The 21,532-nt window shown below is 35.2% G+C and overlaps 2 protein-coding genes across 3 annotated transcripts in view; both read right to left on the reverse strand.

Annotated features, from left to right (window-relative positions):
- LOC110027754 (F-box/kelch-repeat protein At1g23390) overlaps positions 1-634 on the reverse strand; it is a 1,434-nt gene extending 800 nt beyond the window's left edge. Inside the window, exon 1 of the mRNA XM_020729301.1 lies at positions 28-634. Coding sequence (XP_020584960.1) covers positions 28-536 — 509 coding nt within the window. The 5' untranslated portion in view covers positions 537-634. The remainder of the gene's footprint in view (positions 1-27) is intronic.
- Positions 635-2,886: 2,252 nt separating this feature from the next.
- The window catches only part of LOC110027752, a 29,967-nt gene continuing 11,321 nt past the window's right edge, over positions 2,887-21,532 (reverse strand). For both annotated transcript variants that reach the window (XM_020729298.1, XM_020729299.1), the window contains 10 exons: positions 14,163-14,364; positions 13,684-13,922; positions 13,461-13,572; positions 7,172-7,316; positions 6,912-7,054; positions 6,445-6,614; positions 6,039-6,341; positions 5,888-5,943; positions 4,835-5,049; positions 2,887-4,238 (listed from right to left, as the gene is read on the reverse strand). In XM_020729298.1, the coding sequence (XP_020584957.1) occupies positions 3,070-4,238; positions 4,835-5,049; positions 5,888-5,943; positions 6,039-6,341; positions 6,445-6,614; positions 6,912-7,054; positions 7,172-7,316; positions 13,461-13,572; positions 13,684-13,922; positions 14,163-14,364 (2,754 nt within the window). In that variant the 3' untranslated portion in view covers positions 2,887-3,069. The remainder of the gene's footprint in view (positions 4,239-4,834; positions 5,050-5,887; positions 5,944-6,038; positions 6,342-6,444; positions 6,615-6,911; positions 7,055-7,171; positions 7,317-13,460; positions 13,573-13,683; positions 13,923-14,162; positions 14,365-21,532) is intronic.

A 21,532-nucleotide genomic window follows, 5' to 3' on the forward strand; every position in this document is an offset into this window, starting at 1 on the left:
ACAGCCAGCCCCGTGGCGGCAGCCGATTCGCGGAGGCTCTCCGGCATTGGTTCGCAGTTCTCCCATTCAAAAGAGGCGGAGTCCAGGGCTAGGGACTCGACGGCGCACGTGCGGTCGCCGAGCTCGCAAACTCCGCCGGCGATGATAAGAGTGTGGTTAACTAGGGAAATCACTGCGTCGTTGCGATGGAGGAGAGGAGGGGGGAGGAGGGACCACGTGGCGGCGAGGGGTTGGAAGGGGACGGCGATGCGGAGGAAGGGACACGTGATGGGGGGCGGGGGAGTCACGTGAGGAAGGATGTACCAGCATTGGGAATGGGGATCGTAGGCGGCGGAGAGTCCTCGCCGGCGGTGGTGACCGCGGCGCCTGAGGAAATGAATGAAGAACCAAGGTCGGTTAGGGCGTCGGTGGATGGAGGAGAGAACAGCGCGCCGCCACGTTCTCGACACGTGTAAGGCTGATAACAGGTCTATAGTTGGCACGTGCGAGAAGATGGATTCAAGGAGGTCGCCCTGCAGCGGGGATTCTCTCGCCATTTCTGGTATCTGAGCTTCAAAACGTTTTCTTTTTGTGATTGTGGAGATCGTTTTTAATTCTATTTATATATATTTTTGAGGCAGTTAGAGTAGGAAGATTTGCATACATACCAAACAATTGTAATGAATTTAGTTATCTAGCACCTAAACTTTAATTTTTACAAAAATACCACGTTCAAATACATGAAAAGATGTATCTTTTAAAAAAAAAAATTGAAAAGGTGATATCTTTGATGTGATGTGAGAGATTTATGTGGTATAAATGTTAAAAAGTAAAATTTAGGTGTTAAGTTTATAAATAGATTGGAATTGGTGGGTATATATGTAAATGCCACTTTTTATCTATATTTATACTTTAATTTTTATATATATAATATTCAAATTTTTTATGTCACATAAAAAATATTATAAGTAAATGGGGGCATATGTAGCACTCAATTTCTATATTTTTATATATCTAAAATATAAACTTTACTTCATAAGAGTTATACCACTCAAATCTTTCATATCACGTCAAAATGTCATAATTTTAACTCTTAATTTTTTTCTTGCATAGTTAAGGTAATACCTATCTATCCATATATGTAAAAAATTGAAATTTAGGTGTTAGATATGTAAATACATTGAAATTGAGTGGCAAGCATGCAAATCATCATAAATAAATAAATAAATAAATAAATAAAAAATTAAATTTTAGATATATCAATTCATATGAAAAAAAAAATTAAATTTTAGATATATCAATTCATATGAACCATATGATATGCATCCAAATATTTTTATGTTTTAGTAGTATCGTCATCTTAAAGACCATTCCTAAACTTCTTGTTTTTATTATTTTGAAAAAAAAAAAACTTAAATGCGATAATCAAAATTTATTTTTATTTTATTTTACTTCAAACTAAATACAAATAATGATAATAATGCACTCCATTTGTTCTACACCTAATCAAACAACTTATAAAGTCTTTCAAACATCACATACTTATTACACTATTTATTTTCAATAAGTCAAATGACCCCTAAAATATAATGAATGCAGATGCTTGCATGATCTAAAAAATATAGTTTATTTTTCATGTTGAAGTCAAACAAATTTGGTTATCATGTATCATATATTCCTCCTAATTGAATCAAGTCCAAGTACAGATCATGAAGCCTGAATAATGAAGAAACCAACTTATGGATGGTGGACCTTCAACTAATTTACTGATTCATCCATCTGACCAATTCAAAATTGGATAAATTAGATTATAAAATTGAATTAAAAAAAAACAAGGAATTGGCAAAGTTCTAATGTCAAACATGGTAGGCTCTCAATCACGTTCAGTGTGTTTGTGACTCTAAAGTTCCTGGAAAAAAAATTTGCGTACTTAAGAAGTACGCAGCGCTGCGTACGTCAATAAGTTACAGAAAGGGTATCGAGAGATTATAATCGCATTATAGCTCATGTAACATTTATGTAATCTACCTATAACCTATCTGTAACTTCTAGTAAGTTTTGCGCTTCTGTTTTCATATATTTATACGTTATAAGTAGATTACAGTAGGTTATAGGGAGGCTACTGGGGATATAACACAGATATAACCTCCTGATACCCTCTCTGTAACCTACTGACGTACGCAACGCTGCGTACGTCTTACGTACTCAATTTTTTTCCAAGTTCCTGAGAGTTGTTTGTATTGAGAAGAAATATTATGTGTAGATAGAACAAACACAGATTTGATGATATATAATATTTTCACAATATCACCAATCAACGCGTATATTATCAGCATGTAATATTATCTCTTGTTGAGACTGGATGATAGGCAATAGATTAGTGCAAGAGTGTAATGATTAAATTCGTCACAAAATAAACATAAAAGAATGATTATAACCACTGTAAAGTCGCAGAATAATCATATTGTAATTTTTGCAACAATTATAATATAAAATTTCAACTTGTTTACCGGTTATAATAACACTGCAAATATATAACTTGACAATAATTTTGAATTATTATAAGTACTAATGCATATTTGAATTAACACACACCTCCGTGCTACACGAAAAATTATTCCATACGGATCCGATCTCCACCATCCATCAGAGCAAATATTTAAAAAAAAATGGTGGGTCCATCAGAGCAAATATTTTAAAAAAAAATGAGACCCACCAAAATACATGTTTGCTCTGATGGATAGGAGAGATCGGACAGCGTATGCATTTCTGCATACCCTGTCCGTATGGAATAATTTTTCGTGTGGTCTACCCCTAATGCATAATATAGTCATAGACAATACACACTTTAAAAAAAAACATTCATAGACAGGTGCTGTTATATGGTGAAAAATAAAAAGAAGAAAAGGAGAATAATATACTGCATTTTATCAATAAAAGCATACCTCATGGCAGACAATCTACCATTCTACAACCTCCTCAAAATACAAAATACAAGAAAGAATAGAATAGAAATAGAAAAAATAATAAAAGGCATTTAATTTAAAAAAAAACATAAATAGTATTTACCCAAATGAATCCAATCTAACTTCATTTTGATGAAAATATGGCCTCAAGATCTTTATACAATCCCTTGGACTTGGTCTTCATATCTCCCTTCAACTTGAAATCCGTTGATGATGAAGTCACCGATGAGCTCTGGCTTCTCTTACCGCTCCAAACCCGACTACTCGAAGGATCAGTTACGACTCCACCATGATCCTTGCTAAAGCTAGCCTTAGCCAACTCCCGCAGCTGCCTCAGCCATGGCCTCTCACCAGAGCTCCATGGCAGCTCGCCGCTCGAAGAAAATGGCACCCCGCCACCCTCATCTTGATTTATGCCAAATTCCTCCCTCCAATCCTTCAATAAATTTGATGGAAGCACAAGGAACATAAGCCCGGCAAATGCCATCTTCAATCCCTGGAAGAACGAGTTCCCGCCCGAACTAAGCCGAATGGTTTGCTCGTATAATGCATGCCATTCATTTACTATTTGTGTCAGAAACCCGAAAACAAACAAAGCAAGCATGAAGTAACCAACCCTCTTCTGCGCAGCTTCAGATAAATCATTCTCTAGTAAAAAGAGACACAAACCAAGAGCTCCAACTTCACTCATGACTGAGATGATCTCCACCAGCTGCGCCTTCCTTTTGATGAATGGCTTCTTCAGTAAGAGGAAGAATAGCTGGAAAGAGGTGATTGAGAGGACTATTAGAGTCGGAACTTTTGATGATTTTTTGTTGTAGAATACTCCTGCAACGATACCGAACAAGGCACGTTTAGCTAATTCGAGGAAGGTGTAGTAGATCCGTAGGATGCCAAAGAGCTTTTGAATGAAAGGAGCTTCGGCGTCCTCATTCTCATCTTCGGAGGCGATTATTGGGTCGCCCTGCTTTGAGTTCCCAATGCCGCCAGAGATCTGGGATAGCATGTACTTCGGAGGCCCTCGGAGGTCTTCAAAGAGGGGTCCGTATCGCATGAGGTTGATGGAGCTCGACTGGTTCAGCCAAGTCCACTGGCCCTGTTTGCCGGGGCCGAGCAATATCCGAATGATGGTGCTGTACCAATGGAACTCTTGCCCTTCCTGATGAACTTCTTTGTATTGGAGTAGCTTACCAAGGGAGATTCCGATTGACAGGAACAGAAGTAGTGATATGAGGATGGATGTGGCTATACCAAGCAGTATGATTCCGACGGTAATTCCGGTGGAGCTTTGACCTTGAATGCAGGTGTGAGCAAAACATAGCAGAAAGTTTTTAAGTGCATCAGTAGTTTTGCAGAGTAATGCATGTCAGCACACTACCGTTTTTCTACTTAATGTGAATTTTAAGATCCATTGAGTAAGTAACTGATAGTTGAGGAAATGAGAATTTGCAACTAGTTTAGACAGTTCTTAATGCATTATTAAATACCATGTATAAAATATAGGGGCATTTATATGCATACCACTCAATTCTTATGTACCTATCTAACACATCTACTTTTTATATTTATGCAACCTAAATTTTTCATATCACATAAAAAACACCACTATTTTAGTTTTTAAAAATTGAAATGCACCTTTTGGAACATAGGTAAAGTGGCATACATATGTAAAAATTGAAGTTTTAAGTGTTAGATATGTAAATACATAAGAATTAAGTGGTATGCATATAATTATTCCTAAAACATATCATTTAGTGATGAAGGGAAGCAAAGAAAGGACCATAGAAAACGCCCTTTGGATTGAAAAGAGAACACCAACCACCAAAAATAATTACATAATGCTTCCATAAAAGGTATATTTTAACAAATTCTGTCAGCAGGGAACTTACCTCTGATTAAGGTTGATGATGCCTGACATATTGATGGCAGTGCAAGGAGTAATAAGAATATTTCAAATCTTGGGCACACAAGAGCTCCAAATTCTTTCTTTTTTTCTAGCCTTGTCCTCCTTGACCTAAGAATGAGAAGAAGTATTGCATGAAGGGCTATCAAGCCGCCTCCAATCACCGCTAACCAAAAAATGTTCCGGCCAAAATGTTTCCACCTATAACAATGATTTTCTTTTTAGTTATAGTAATTGAAAGGCTCTGTCCTGCTGTATTAAATTTGCTTTAATATATACATATATACACAAACATACATAAATACATATTGCCGATATTCAGAGTTCCTTGAAGAAGACGGAAGAACCAAGTAATGGGTCACAAAGATGGGATTGGATTAGTTTAATTACAAGAACTTAGCATCCTTAATTTAAAACTAGTGTATCTTCATAAAGATGGCAACATAATATAGGAAAAGAGTAAAGACTGGCTTCAGATAGAGTCAATTCAAGACCATTTTGACCATTTTGAATGTAGCAAAAAGGAAAGCAAATCAGGTTTATTTCACCATCCACCAAACCATTTTGAACCCAAAAAGTTAAATTAGATAAAATCTCAGTCACCTAATAATTTTCAACCATCTGAGAAAAGACTAAAGCCTAATACTTCATATATATTGCCAGATAGGCAGAAAAGAAATTTTGACCAATACAATACAATGTGGGGTCGGTTACATGAATCATTTTTCTCCATTGCGTCTTATTTAGTGTCATATTTTCATTTAAATATAATAAATTAAGATAATTTTTTATACAATATGCCCAAGTCTTCCTAGGTATTCCTCTACCTTTATTAACATAAGTCGAATCTAAAACATCTACTCTTCTAATCGAATCAGCAGTTGGTCGGTGTTTAATGTGACCAAACCATCTAAGACGGCTCTCTTTAATTTGGTCCGCAATAGAGCTACACCAACCACGGATATATTCATTTTGACCATGTGAAAGAAAATATTTGTGATGCAGTTAGACATAATAAATATAAATATGATAAGCTTACACATCTGTACTTCGAGGGGTCATTATAAATTCAGCTTCAGGCTTCATATTTTGATCCTGTAACGATGGAATCCAAAAAACAGATTCATCAAAATATCAGAATGATAGGTCAGAACAAAACATACTGAAGAATGAAAGAATGAGTTTAAAACCTCAAGAAATGCCATGTATTCAATTGGAGTAAGTGGTTTTCCATATAGTGCATTTTCTGGTTTGTCGTTCACTATTTCCATATGCCTGAAAGAGTTCAGCACATTCCCTTCTGACGATTTACTGGACGCCACAACTCGAAAACTTGAATCTTTCAAAAATGAATCTACGCACTCACTTTCCCAAGGAAGATTAATGTAAGGGATACTCCACTCAATGCCTCTTGCAAATTCATAATATTCAACTGGCAGTATGGCTGTTAACCACTTCGACAGTGCAAAAAATTGGATGTGGCATGCAATTCTCTGACGGGAAAAAACAGTAAATAAGAAGGATCAGAATATAGTCTATTTTGTTAAAAATTTCATGTTGAGCTCAAAATATAAGTAGCAGATATAGGTTTCATACAACAAGGTTTTTAGTTGGCTCTGATATCAGATAGGTTGTTGGTCTTGAAAATACGCCAGAGGAAAGAAGGCTTGCAGTTGTAACTGTGAGGAATGCTGCTGCCATAGATGTAGCTGCAAATGTACCAGTAGCTATGGTGGAAACCATTACAGAGATAATAGGTACAGAATCTGTCATGAACACAAAATACAATTTTTTTCTTTAAAAAATGGACCGAAACTAATGTTTATAAGATCAAAATTATTGAGAGAGGCGTCCATTCTATTTTCTGGTCTAAATAATAATAGATATGGAATTAAAAACAGCTAATGAAAAGGGAATCAAACAATTTTAAACTTGAAAAAATGGCTTAAATTACTTTGGCAAGATGAATAGAAGTTGGATGATACTGTCATAACTATTAAGAGGCAGATGAATTCATAAAATGGAAAAAAAAAGTTATCATAACAGTAGAGAAATTCACGTACAATGTCTCACACGAAGTTGGTTTGATGCAAGGTTTTTATTTCCTGCAATGTCCTCTGTTGTATTTTCAGGAATTTCTACAGAGACAATACTGTCATCTGCCTGTACTATTCCAGTATATATGCTCTTACTAACTTCACGAAAGCTGAAGGAATGATAATAAGGTTCAGTTAGTAGTACTCTTCACCATTTCCATTGCAAAATTAGAAATTTACGGGAGAAAGGTGGAAAAGAAACTTCATGCATTGAAAGGTGTACTTGCCTCACAAAATGGCCCCCTGAAATAAGTAAAGAGGATGAATTGAACTCAAAAACAGGTTTCACAAACTTAATAAAAATGGGTATATTGCGTTCTCTTGTTCGCATATTTGCAGTTGTGCCCAGCGTAACGGCAGGTCTTTGAACATCTGTGAGCAATTTCATTTAAAAAAATTCAGCAAAATAATGATGAAGAATGAGGGGAAAATGTTTATAGATTTTGATAGATTCCTTCACATCTCTTGGTATTTATGATAACCAAAATGATAAATAAATGTGTGAGAAACTTCAAAATTTACAGCAGGTCGTTGCATATAAATGCTTCATAAATCATGCATAAGAAACCATATCCTTGCAAAGTATTTAAACCCATCTATTAAAGCGTTGACGGAAAACAAAGTCACACGACAAACAAACAACCAAACATAGTGCAATTTATGTGGTTAGGCACAAATCTGTCTACTTCATAAGGAGATGTTATTCCACTATCAACAGGTGGGGAGAAAAAAAAAATTAGCCAAATTAAGGTTACAATTCAACACCCACAAACCCTCTATAACCCCTCATATAAATAAAAGAGAATTATGATATGCAAATTAAGAGCATTTCAAATCTAAGAAGGATCATATATTTAGAACTCCTCAATTTAGGTTTGACACTATAGAAACATCATATAATAATTAGATGTTCCCAAACTAGGTTACCTAATATCAATCTCTCTGATATACACATTTTCTAATTTATAACGATTAAATTTTAATACTTTCCATGACAATTTTTACCTCATCCCTCACCTCCAGATAAGTGGGACATGATCAAAATGGGCTCCAACAAGACAACGACTACGACAAGATGGTTGTCTACGTACCCACCTCTCCCAAGTGGATCAAGCCTCAAGTATTTCTTTAAAATATCTGAATGGGCAATCAATTATGAGCTTTGATGTCCATTAAACTTTTACAATAGGTGAACTTCTGGAGAAGCAGTACCTTTGTGAGCATATCCGATGTATTCTTCATATCTATCTTCTTCAAAAGAACATAGTCATTATCAATCAAGCCCCGAACAAAATGGTAGCTCACATCAATGTGCTCGGTACCGGCATGATAAATTGGATTTGTGACTAAGAATATCACACTGACCATTACAGAACACCATCAAAGACTTCTAATCAACTCTCAAGTAATCCAGTAAGTAATCCAGTAGGCCCTACATAAATATCAATTCCTTCATCACCTCTGTGATTGTCATGTACTTGGTCTTCGTAGTAGACAAAACAACGTTAGGCTAAAGAATAAATCTCCAACTGCCTGGACCTCCTATCAATGTGCGTAAATAGTCAGTTGTAGTCTTGTAGACCTACGCATATTCATATCACCTACATAATCTGAATCAGTATAGCCTACACACAAATCAATTATATAAGTATCTTTCAAACATCAACTGTACTCTTCAGACGACTCAAAATTTTCTTCATAATCTGCTAATAATTCCATGGATCATGCATGAACTTGCTTATGATATCAATTGTTTATGCAATGTTTAGTCTAGTACAAATCATGACATACATCAGACTATCCCCTGCACTTGCATAAAGAAATGATCGCCTATTTTTTCTCTCCTAATCATCTTTAGGATACTAATCTAAACTCAATTGAAAGTGAGATGTAATGGGTAGACTCTCCGTCTTCTCGACTCGTCAAATCCAAAAATTTTCAGCACATTTTGAACATGTGTTTTTGTGAGAGCTAAACCTTTCGAGTTGTTTTAATTCTTAGAATTTTCATGCCAAGAATTCTACAAGCTTCACCCAATTCTTATTAAAATGTTTAGATAACTGCTTCTTCATCTTATCAATCTTAGTCTGACTAGCATATGCAATCAACATGTCCTCAACACATAAAAGCAACTAGATGAACTTATTATTGGTTAATCTCTTAAAATATACATAATGATCATATTGGCTCTTTGTGTACTCATGTCCTACCTATCATGAACTGATTAAACTTTTTATACATTGTTGTGGTGGCTGTTTCAACCCATATAAAGACTTGTTAAATCTACAAACCAAGACTTTTGAAATCCATATCTAGACGGCTGCAACATATAGACTTCCTCTTGCAATTCTCTACGTAGAAACGCAGCATTCATTTTAAGTTGCTCCAAAATCATATCAAAGTATGCTATAAGTGCTAAGAGTACACGGATCAAGGGATATTTGACCACGAGAGAATGCCCATCATAGTCAATGCCTTCTCGTTTCATAAAATATTTTGTCATTAATCTTGTCTTATATTGTACATCAGTTCTATGTGATCCTTTCTTTTTGGCATACACTCATTTGCACTCAATGGCTTTCCTTCTCAGAGAAAGCTTTACCAACCTCCAACCAGTATTCTTCTGAAGAAACTCTATCTCTTAATCTATTGCCCCTCTCCAAATATAACCCTTTAAGCTCTCTACAACTATTTTGTAGTAACAAGTGATTCCAACCTCCATGACCAAATGTGCAAATTGAATGTGATCTCTCAATCAAGTTGATTTTGAGATATTCTGACATCTTGTCCTGCTCCTAGCAATACATTCCTGTGCATGAACCTCATCCTCAGCATCTTCTTTCAACTTCTCTTGAACATTGTCAATAGGTACCTTCTGCACTGCAACTGGATCAGGTACCTAAGTAGGAGTGGATGAACTCTGTAGAACAAATGAAATTACGTCAAACTCTAATTTTTGTTGTATATCTATGATCATAGTAGAACTCTCTAACAGATCGAGGCTTCAACAAGTTTGTCTTGTTAAATGGAACATCTTTGGTAATGACAATCTTCTTTTATAATTGGTCATGCATCTTGAAGCCCTTGACTCCACATTTATATAACTCATATTTCTTTACTCGTGGTTTCAGTTTATCATTATGCACATGATAATTACTATGCATATGATAGTGAGCTGGACAACCAAATGCACTCATGTATTCACAATCTCTGACAGGTGCCCTGACCATATCTCTTTCAAATCTTCTCCCAATAGCTATAGAAGATGGACAGTTCACCAAATGACAAATATAGTCTATGGCCTCAACCCAATAGACTCTATCCAACCCAGTATTGGATAAAATACACCGAACATTCTTCATCGAATTCTGGTTTATCTTCTTTACCACCCTATTCTACTGTGGCGACTCTTGTACAGTGAAACAATGTTCTATCCCAGCTCTCTGACATTCTTGCAAGAACACATATGATATATATTTGTGTTTGTTATCTGATTTGATCCTTAGGATCTTTTAATCAATGTGAGTCTCAATCAACTGCTTCTGAGTTTTGAAAATCTTCAGCTACTCACACTTGCGCTTCATGATATACACCTGACATATATGGATTAATCGACGATGAAAGAGACAGCATCTTCGTTTATCGAATGATGTCGTCTTCGTTGGACCCTAAATATATGTATGTACATATTCTAAAATATTTTTTGTATTATTTATGATAGTACCAAAGAATACTCATGTCTTCTTGCTAAAACACACAATATTCATAGAAATTAAACTTGTAAAGTCTTTGCTTTTTTAATTAATTCTTATTTCACCAAAGATTAAAGTGAAGCCTCTCTAGCATGAGTTGACCGCATATGTCATAACATAGTGGTATCAGAAGAATCATCAACAATAGTAATCATTTCAGTCACTGTATTACGTTGAGATAATAAAAATTGTGATGGTGAACTCCTTTCATAAAGATTAGTGTGTCACAATATATCCCCAGAACACCTACTTCAATAATTATCTTATAGTCTTTGGCCTCTAAGGCCTCAACTGATATCAAATTATTCCAATATCTGAAACATGTCTAATATCAGATAGCTCCTTAACAGTATCATCATACATCATAATAAAAACGCTTCACAAAACAATAATACGACAAACTTGATCGTTACCCATAATTATAGCACCGCTATGAAGCAGAATCACCCTCAATGGGAACATATGTGATAAGTAACACATGTCTAGAATCCAACACAAATCATCTATATATAAACTGTGAAAAACTATAGATAGGAATACATCTGAATCTGCCTCATCACTTTTCTCTACAATAAGATTGGTTTTCGTCTCAAAAGAAACTTCGTTTCTCTTCTCCTTCAATTTCAAGCAATCATTTTTTTAATGACCAGTCTCTAAACAAAAAGAACACTGATTTTTTCAAGGTTGCGCCCACACAACTTGTCCACTATTGAGAAATGTCCCGTTGTCAGCCTTCTTTGCCCAATTCTTCTTCTTATATATACCACATTGGATGTAAGTGCAAAAGTTGAATACATCTTTGTGGACTCTGTCACTTCGACGGAATTCATGATTCAATACCATCGTAGTCAGAGTGACATAATTCAAGATTGTCTTCCCATGAATGTCATCATGAAGTTTTCGACGTCATCTGAGAGTGAACTCGATATAAGTGTCTTGCCTTCATATCAAATATCTTCATCCAAAATTAACAGATCTATCAAAAGCTTTGTAAAATCATTCAAGTTTTTCTCAATTGTAACCCCATATCTTTTCTGAAACTTGTGGGTTCGATGTTTAATATGAAGAAATTCTCCACGCTCTGTCAAAAATTTATTTTTCAGCGTCCTCCAAATTTTCCTGTAGAAGTCTTCATTATCACCTCATATTTGATCTCTTGAGATAAGTGAATTCAAATCAAGTCACGAGCACTTCAGTTCATTTTCAAACATTTTTTTTTTTTCTGACACCTCTCTAAGATGTGCATAGCTATTAAAAACTTCCTCCAATTTCAAAGAAAGCAACATATCCATCACCTCGCACCACCACATGCCAAAGTTATTTGTCATCAAATTTCGTAGCAATATATTGACGGGATGCATAACCACCTGATGAATCGTCTTTTCCATCATCGTGGTGGATGTTGAAGTACCCGACATGTTAGTAATCATGGCACCACTAAATTTTATAGCCTAACTTGCTCTAATCTCTGTTTTGTGTCCACACATCATCAGAATCACAGTCGCTCGTCATTAGAATCGTCGATCTGACTCTGATATTGATTATTGTGCAAAACAATGTAAAAAATAAATTCACACAACAAACAACTACCCAAAAACAGTGCAACTTACGTGATTCGAAAAAAATTCGCCTAAATCCACGAGGAGAGGTTATTCCACTATGCAGTGGAGAGAAAAGAAATATTAACCGAAATAGTGTTACAACTCAACACTCACAAATCCTCTATAATCTCTCATATAAGTAAGAGAAGAATAGAGTACCCAAATTAGAAATATTTTAAATAGAGAAAAGACTATATTTAGATCTACTCAAATTAGGTTTCATAGTATAGAAAGATCATATAATTAGATCTTCCTAAATTAGGTTACTTAATATTAATTTTTCTAATATACACTTTTTAATTTACAATCATTAGATTTTAATATTTTTTTGTAATAATCTCCACCTTATATCTCACTTCTAGATAAGTAGCAGATGATTAAAAAGAGCTCAAATACAACAACGACTGCACTAAGATGGTTGTCTGCATATCGCCCTCTCCTGAAAGGATCATGCCTCACAATGCCCGCATGGGCAATCAATCACAAGCTCAGGTATTCACCAAAATTTTACAGTAACTGAACTTTTGGACTGATAATATCTTTGTGAGCGTGTATTAAATTCTCCTTCGTATCTATCTTTTGCAATGGAGCATTGTCATCATCAATCAAGTCCTGAACAAAATGGTAGTATTTTTGTAAGAATGTCCATTAGATTCTCATTCGTATCTATTTTTTTCAACAGAACATTATCATCATCAAATAAGTCCTCAACAAAGTGGTACCTCACATCAATGTGTTTGGTACATACATGATAAATGAGATTGTGGACAAGAATATCGCAATCTGACTATTGATGAGGACTTAAATGATTTTAATAGATTTTGATAGATTCCCTTACATTTCTAGGTATTAATGTTAACCAAAATGTTACATAATTATGTGATAAACTTCAAAATTTATCAGGTTATTGCATATAAATGCTTCATGAATCATGCATAAGAAACCATGTTCTTGCAAAGTATTTAGACCACCTATTAAAAACGTTGAGAGCATGAAATTCCTCCTCAAATTTGAAGTCACTAATTTCATAACAACTTTCAAAAAAATATTAATTATCATATAAATTTTCCACCATATGCTGTTATAATACTATCAAATGGACACATAAATTTTCTGAGCTTTAGAGAAGATTTCTTTCATTTATCACAAGAGAAACAATGTACCATATAAGAACGTGAATGGAACCAAAGCAGAGACTGGAGTTCCTTGTCTGCTGATTATAGAATTTGTTGCACAGTTTATGGTGACAACATCCATGCTCGACACTCCAGTAACCTAGAATGGTATGAATTTAAATTCATCCAGAAAAAGAAGAATCATTATTACATAACTCATAAATTAAACCAATGAAAATTATTCCAACATTTCTCTTTAAAAGTGGCTCACTTTATATCCCAATCGACGGTTTGCAAGGGTACTACCATTTAACGGTAGAAGAATACCACTACTTGCATGAAGAACATTTAAGACTTGCACTGACGAATTAAGGACTGGTTCTGAAAAGTACAGGTAGATCATAAGATCCCTTTGGCTGTTAGTTGCATCAACTCTCCTTATATTTCCATTAAGTTGAAGTAATTTGTCTGGAATACGGGTCCTTATATTCAGAAAAACTGGTCTTTTATCTGAAATTACAAATTGAAGAAGCTATTAGTAATTCAAAAGGTATGAATTTTATCCTAACAGTGAGCATATCAAGGTTTCTTACTACATTTCAGAATTAACATGATAGAATTTAGAGTGCAAACATTAAAAACTCATAACATAATAAATGAAATTTTCCTTTACATCATAATTTTTTTTTTACAGTCCATAAAGTTAAATAAAGGGAAAATATATGCTAATGAACGAAGTATATAGCATACCGAAATGTAAGAAGAATCTTGAATTCATTGTTCTTGTAAAGCTGTTACCAGCAGCATCTGTGCAGAAATTCTTATCCATTACCAGCACCAATCGGCCATACTGAACATCAGTAGAAATGCCCACGTGGATAGAGAACTCGAGGTCAGCCCGGAGGACCTTGAGAGTAGAAGAAAAAACATGGCCAGCTCCATAAACAAGAAGCTACAAATTTAAAGGCAAATATCTTTATAGAAGTTCTGAGAGGAAAAAAAAAGAGGAGCATTTACATACATATCACACAATTCCTATGTATTTATATCTCTCACACCTAAACTTTCATATTTACACACATTGTGTAGTATTTATGGCTTTTATTATAATTAGGGGTAATTTAGTCGTTTGGCTTTATTTATTGGTATGTCATAAATCCTCCACTATAAAAAAGACTTAGGGTTCATGAGAGAGTTATGGTGAGAAGCGCTGAAGCTGTAACCCCTAGCCTCTTTTTTTCTCCGATTCAATGCTAGTGAAATCTTCCTGCCCGTAGATGCATGTGAATCAAATTAACATCGAGTGTTTAGTATTTGATTGTTGTGAGAATTTCTTCGTTTCTGTATTGTTTTCGCCAAGTTTAAAAAACCAGGCCGGTCCGTCCAGTCATGGGGGGCCAAAAAAACCGTTTTTGCACTAACCGACTTAAACCATACTAAACCGGCAATCGAACAGCATAACCATCGAACAAGTAGCAGTCGACCGGTTCACCCACATGAAATTTTCACGAATCGCTTTAAGGCAAACCGTATTCGACTATTCGCATTTTGCTTGTTTCGCTTCCGCTCCTCCTGTTCTTCGATCCCGAAGGACACTCATCATTCTTGCCTACTCTCTTCGATCCCGAAAGACCCCTCGCCCGAGGTAAACCGTATGTTTCTTGTCTCTTCCTTCCCTCGTGAATCGCTTGAAATTTTGGGACTTTTTTATGGATAACCTACATGGAGCTTTCTCTATCAATTTGTACCTTTGTGCCACGTTATGACATGAATTTTTACTTGCCTGAACATTATTTGTCTACCCTTAAGAAAGTTGATGATGAATCTTGGATGGGCAATATGTCAAATCATGGTGAAGGCATGTGGATGGCTTGGTCAGGCAACCCAGTGTGGCTATGATTGAGATGGACAAATTCTTCTTGGGAGATTTACATACATGCCACATAATTATTATACTTGCATATTTAACTTTCATCGTTCTAAAATCAGATTATTCTATGAGGTTATTTGGTATTTTATTTTATGCTGGATTTAAGCTAGATTTAATTTTTACCTGTGAAATCGTGGCACATTTTTCAACCTTATGCAGGCCTTTGAGAATCCATTGCTTATCTATAAAGCAACATTTGATGACTTAAGCGCTAAACCCTATTGGATTAATCCATTTCAGTTAAATAAAGTTTAATGAGATGCATGTGAACTTCTAGTATCTTTGTAGAGTTTTGTTGATGTTTAAGAGAAGGGCAGAGGTCCCGATTGTAGAAGTTCCGGTTGCGGTCTAGCTGACGATCCGACTGCGGGATTGGTGCTGCAGCCTGGCTGAAGTTTGCGTGGAATAGGAGAGGTCTAGCAGGTCGGTCACTCCAACAGGAGGAGATTTCCTAACAGAACAAAAAAAGTAAATTTTTTTTAAAGTAATTTCGTGAAATAGAAAAAAGAAAAGGAGATTTCCAATTTTTTTTTAAGAAATATAATACTCTTCCTTTCTGGAAAGAAAAAAACAAAGGAGAAAAAAATGATTCTTTTCAGAAATATAGGAAGAAAAAGCATTTTTACTTTTCAGGTGAACTTTTTTTTGTTTTTCTTTCCCCTTTTTTCAGGTATTCTATTAGAGGAATATTTTTTTTGAGGAAGAGATTTCAACAGTGATATCAATGAACGATAGCATAATGTCAGGTTATTTAACGTCTACTATGAGGGTGGAAAATTGGATTTATCAAGTGATTATGTATCCCGTCAAAATCGATGTGAAGAAATTCAATATTAAAGGAAACTTTAGCATGTGACGATTCAAGGTGATAGACACGCTATGTTCTTTGAATCTGGAGGAAGTCCTGAATGGTGAACAATGTCATGAAGAGATGTCAGAGAGAGATTGATTGAACATGAACTGGTTAGAGAAATATTTTTCTTTCCCTTTTTTCCCGGTATTCTATTAGAGGAATATTTTTTTGAGGAAGAGATTTCAACAGTAATATCAATAAGTGATAGCATAATGTCAGGTTATTTAACGTCTATTATGAGGGTAGAAAATTGGATTTATCAAGTGATTACGTATCCCGTCATAATCGATGTGAAGAAATTCAATATTAAAGGAAAATTTGGCATGTGACAATTCAAGGTGATAGACACGCTATGTTCTTTGAATCTGGAGGAAGTCCTGTATAGTAAAGAATGTCCTGAAGAAAAGTCAGAGAAAGATTGATTGAACATGAACCGGAGTGTTTGTGACTTGATCCGAAATTGCTTAACCAATGAGATCGAATATGGAGTGCTGATGGAAATTTCTGCAGGGAAATTGTGAAGGAGGCTGGAGAACAGATATCTCACAAAAAGCGTAGATAATCGTCTCCATATGAAGCGTCGACTATGCAAATTTTAAATGAAATGGCGGTTAATATTGATGAACACTTGAATGACTTCACAAAGCTATTTGCAGATCTGTTAAATTTGGATGAAGATGTTGAAGATGAAGACAAAACACCCCTCTTGAATTTGCTCTCAGATAGGTACGAAATCTTCACGATAACACTCATTTATGGTAAGGAGGTCTTAAATTATAATGAAGTGACAACAACATTGTTTAATCATAGGTTCTATTGAAAGGACAACGAGTCCACAAAGATGAAGTCAGCTAAGGATTTTACACTCTAACGTAGCAGATCTGAGAAGAAGAAAAAGAAGAATTCAATAAAGAAAGGTAACATCGACGAACTTCTTAAAAGCAAGAAAAGTTTCATGGGTGCAATCTTGGGAGAAATCAATGTGTTTTATATTTAAAGACTGACCATTGGAAGAAAGATTGTCTGAAGCTGAAGAAGAAAAAAATAAGTTACAAATGAGGTGAAAGCCAACATTATCGTGGAAAAATGTGAAAAGGTGAATTCAGATGCATCGTTATCTGCAGTTTCTCACAATTTGTTTACAGATCTTTCATGTTGAATTCTTGACAAAGGTGTTATCTATCGCATTTATCATCATCGAAGGTTGTTATATATGTACATACAAAAAATTAGATAGCGATACAATGATTATAAACAACAATCAAACTTGTACTATTGGTAGAGGGAGTATCTATATCAGGATGTCTGATGGTCCTGCGAGTGAGTTGACTGATGTTAAACATGTTTCAAATGTCAGGAAAAATTCACGATCAGTTGGGGTTTTAAAGTCCAAGGGCTATAAGGAATTTATTGAGGCACGAGTTTTGAGAATATACCGTTGAGCATTGATTTTTATGAAGGGAATTTGTCATCACAACATTACTATCTTCAAGGCAGTACAATAACCGGAATAGTTGTTGTTGTCAATGATTCTTCTAACGTCACTACTTGTGGCATATGCGGTTAGCTCATGCCGGAGAGGCTTCACTTTATGCTTTGGTGAAATAAGAATTGATTAAAGGAGTGAGCACTTGCAAGCTAGAATTTTGTGAACATTGTACATTGGAAAGAAGACGCATGTATTTTTTGAAACTGTCATCCACATCATAAAAAACATTATAGATTATGTTCACACAGATGTTTGGGGTCCGACAAAGACAGCATCGGTCGGTGGGCAGAGATATTTTGTCTCTTTTATTGATGATTACTCCAGGTATATTTGGGTGTAAACCATGCAATGCATAAACGAGGTGTTGGAAATTTTCATAACTTGGAAGAAATAGATTGAGACTTATACTCATAAAAAGATCTAGTATATCAGATCAAACAATGAGGGTGAATACAATGGGATAGAACACTATCTCACTGTTCGAGAAACACCACAGCAATATGGGGTGGCAGAGCATGAACTGAAATTTGGTGGAGAAAATTTGGTGTATGTTATACAATGCTAGGTTGGATAGAGTTGATTGGGCTGAAGTTATAGACTGTCTGTCACTTGATAAACCATCTGTCTTCAGCAATTATTGAGACAAGGACATGTCATTTGCAGGGATGTTACATTCGATGAGTCAAGCTTATTGAAAAATCGAGACTCAAAGCAAGTAAAGAGTTCTACTGGGATGATAGACATGCAGCAGAAGTTGGAATTTGAAGCAAATTCATTTGTTCCACAGAGTTCGGCCTCTCCAAATCAGATACCTAATTCAATTGCAACTCAGAAGGTATTTGTTCATAATGCTCAGAATGATGTAGAAGATGTTAAGGATGGGTTTGGACTCCTACCCAAAAATTTATCGCTAGGAGCAAGGCAAGGCTCCAGAATTTCCTAAAACCAGATTAATTGAGGGATCATATTGCATTTGGTGGTTGGGAGATCACAGTTACAGAGGCAGAAATTCATTGTCGCTACAAAAAAACAGTACAGAGCCCAAACTGTGATATTGAAAGACGGCAGTAGAAAAAAAGATGAAGTCTATGATACTTGGAGGTTGGTGAAACTACCTTCTGAAAGGAAAACCTGCAAATAGGTGTATGCAAAGAAGGAAGAATCTCATGGATTTGATGTGTGATACAAGACGAGATTAGTGACAAAAAATTTTGTGCAACAAGAAAGCATTAATTATGACGAGGTGTTCTCTCAAGTGGTCAAGCATCCCTTAATCCGTGTTCTTTTAACACTTGTAGCACAATACGGTCTAATCTTGGAACAGCTCGATGTGAAGACTGCATTCCTATCTAAAGAATTGCAAGAGGAGATATATAAATGTTGTAGCCGTCTGGATATGGAGCATCAAAAGAATGTGTATGCAAATTGGAAAAATCATTGTATGGATTGAAACAGTCACCACGAAGATGGTATAAAAAAGTTGATCAGTTTATCAGGGAACAGGAGTACACGTGGAGCCAATAAGATCATTGTGCATATTTTAAGAAGTTAGCCAACGATAGTTCATTTACTTGTTCCTATATATTGATGATATGTTGATTGCATCTACTAATAAGATTAAGATTGATATGTTGAATAATCAACTATACAAACATTTCAAAATGAAAGAATTGGATGAAGCCCGTAAAATTCTTTCTCAAGGACAAGACAGCTGGAAATGTGTGGCTTTTGCAAAAAGCTTATGTTCAGAAGGTGCTGAAAAAATTTAGGGTTGATGACTCGAGGAAGGCGGTGAGTCTACCGATTGCATCTCACCTACAGTTGAGTTCGAATCAATGTCCTAAAGATGATCAGGAAATTAAAGATATGCGGTAAGTTCTTTATGTTAGTTCAGTGGCCAATACGATGTATGTCATGGTTTGTACTAGACCAGACATTGCATAAGCAGTTGGTGTTTTATGCATGATCTAGGAAGGAAACATTAACAAGCTATGAGTTATTCTGAGATATCTGAAGGGTACCAAACATTTTAAAATAAAAGAGTTGGGTGAAGCCCATGAAATTCTTTCTCAAGGACAAGACAGCTAGAAATGTATGGCTTTTGCAAAAAGCTTATGTTCAGAAGGTGCTGAAAAAATTTAGGGTTGATGACTCGAGGAAGGCGGTGAGTCTACCGATTGCATCTCACCTACAGTTGAGTTCGAATCAATGTCCTAAAGATGATCAGGAAATTAAAGATATGCGGTAAGTTCTTTATGTTAGTTCAGTGGCCAATACGATGTATGTCATGGTTTGTACTAGACCAGACATTGCATAAGCAGTTGGTGTTTTATGCATGATCTAGGAAGGAAACATTAACAAGCTATGAGTTATTCTGAGATATCTGAAGGGTACATTTAATGTTAGCTTTGTGTTTGAAAAACAGTCAACTATTACAGATTTGTGTGTAGGCTTATACTGACTCAGACTTTCAGACGATAAGGATAGGCGGAGATCAACGATTTGCAATTTATTTACATTGGCAGGAGGCCCAGTCAATTGGAGGTTGAATCTTCAATCTACTGTTGTTTTGTTCACTGCAGAGATTGAGTACATGAAAGTCACAAAGGCGATGAAGGAAACAATATGGATACAAGACTTATTAGATGACTCAGGAGTTGATCAGAAGTCACTAGCGGTGTCTTGTGACAGTCAGAGTATAATATTTTTTGTCACAAATCCAATTCATCATACTCGTAACAAACACATTGAAGTGATGTACTACTTTGTCAGCGACTTGATTGATGACGAAAAGGTTTTGTTGAAGAAAAAAGATACGAAAGAGAATGTAGTAGAGATGCTCACGAAAGTACTGTCAGTCAATAAGTCCACCTATTATAGGACTTTGGTGAATATCCAAGCTCAAAACTTATTGCACAGTTGGGCAATTTGAAGAATCACAAGAGGTTTTATCTCTTCGGGAGGTGGGTACAAAGGCAACAATCTTTATGGAGCAGAATTGGAGTTTCAAGCTTATTTAATCATCTCTCACTTATTTGGAAGTAAGAGATGAGGTGGAGATTGTTATATTTATGGTTTTTCTTATAGTTAGAGATATTTTGGTTTTTAATTGTTTTATTTATTTGTATGCACCAATCCTCTTCTATAAAAGGAGCTTAGGGTTTATGAGACAGTTATGGTAAAGTGTTGAAGCTGTTACCCCTAGCCTTCTTCTTTTTACCATCTAGTGTTGGTAGAATTTTCTTCATTGTGAACATAGGCAAAAGATACAAATTTATGAATATCCCAACATCGTTTATTAGTTTTAGATTTTAAGACTAAGAGTTGTAAAATAAAAAATACTAGGACTCATTGTCGTAGAATTAGATGAAGAAACTTAAAAGACACAAATAAAATTATTTTTATGAGTAAAATTCTAAATTTCAAATTTTGGGACATTCATGAAGAAGCAAATGTTATGTGGGATAAAGTAACAAACACTATTAAGCAAGTAGCAAAAAATGTGCTCGGAGAATCAAAAGAAAAAGTTTTTATAAATAAAAAATAGTTGGTGGTGGAATAATAATGTGCAAGAAAAGATAAAATATAAGAAGTTATGTTATAAAAATTGATTTAAATGTAAAAGCTTAGAGAACTGGAGAAAATATCAAACGACTCGCAGGGAGTCTAAAAGAACAATCTGTGATGCTAAAAATTCTGCTTTTAATGATCTTTATAATAGATTAGATACTAAGGAGGGTGAAAAATATATGTATAAACTAGCCAAACAAAGAGAAAAGAAAAGTAAAGATTTAACTCAAGTAAAGTGTATTAAAGATGAAAATCAAAAAGTACTTTTCTTAGAAAAA

Source organism: Phalaenopsis equestris, unplaced genomic scaffold (genome assembly GCF_001263595.1).
Source record: "Phalaenopsis equestris unplaced genomic scaffold, ASM126359v1 Scaffold000440, whole genome shotgun sequence".
Taxonomy (NCBI): domain Eukaryota; kingdom Viridiplantae; phylum Streptophyta; class Magnoliopsida; order Asparagales; family Orchidaceae; genus Phalaenopsis; species Phalaenopsis equestris.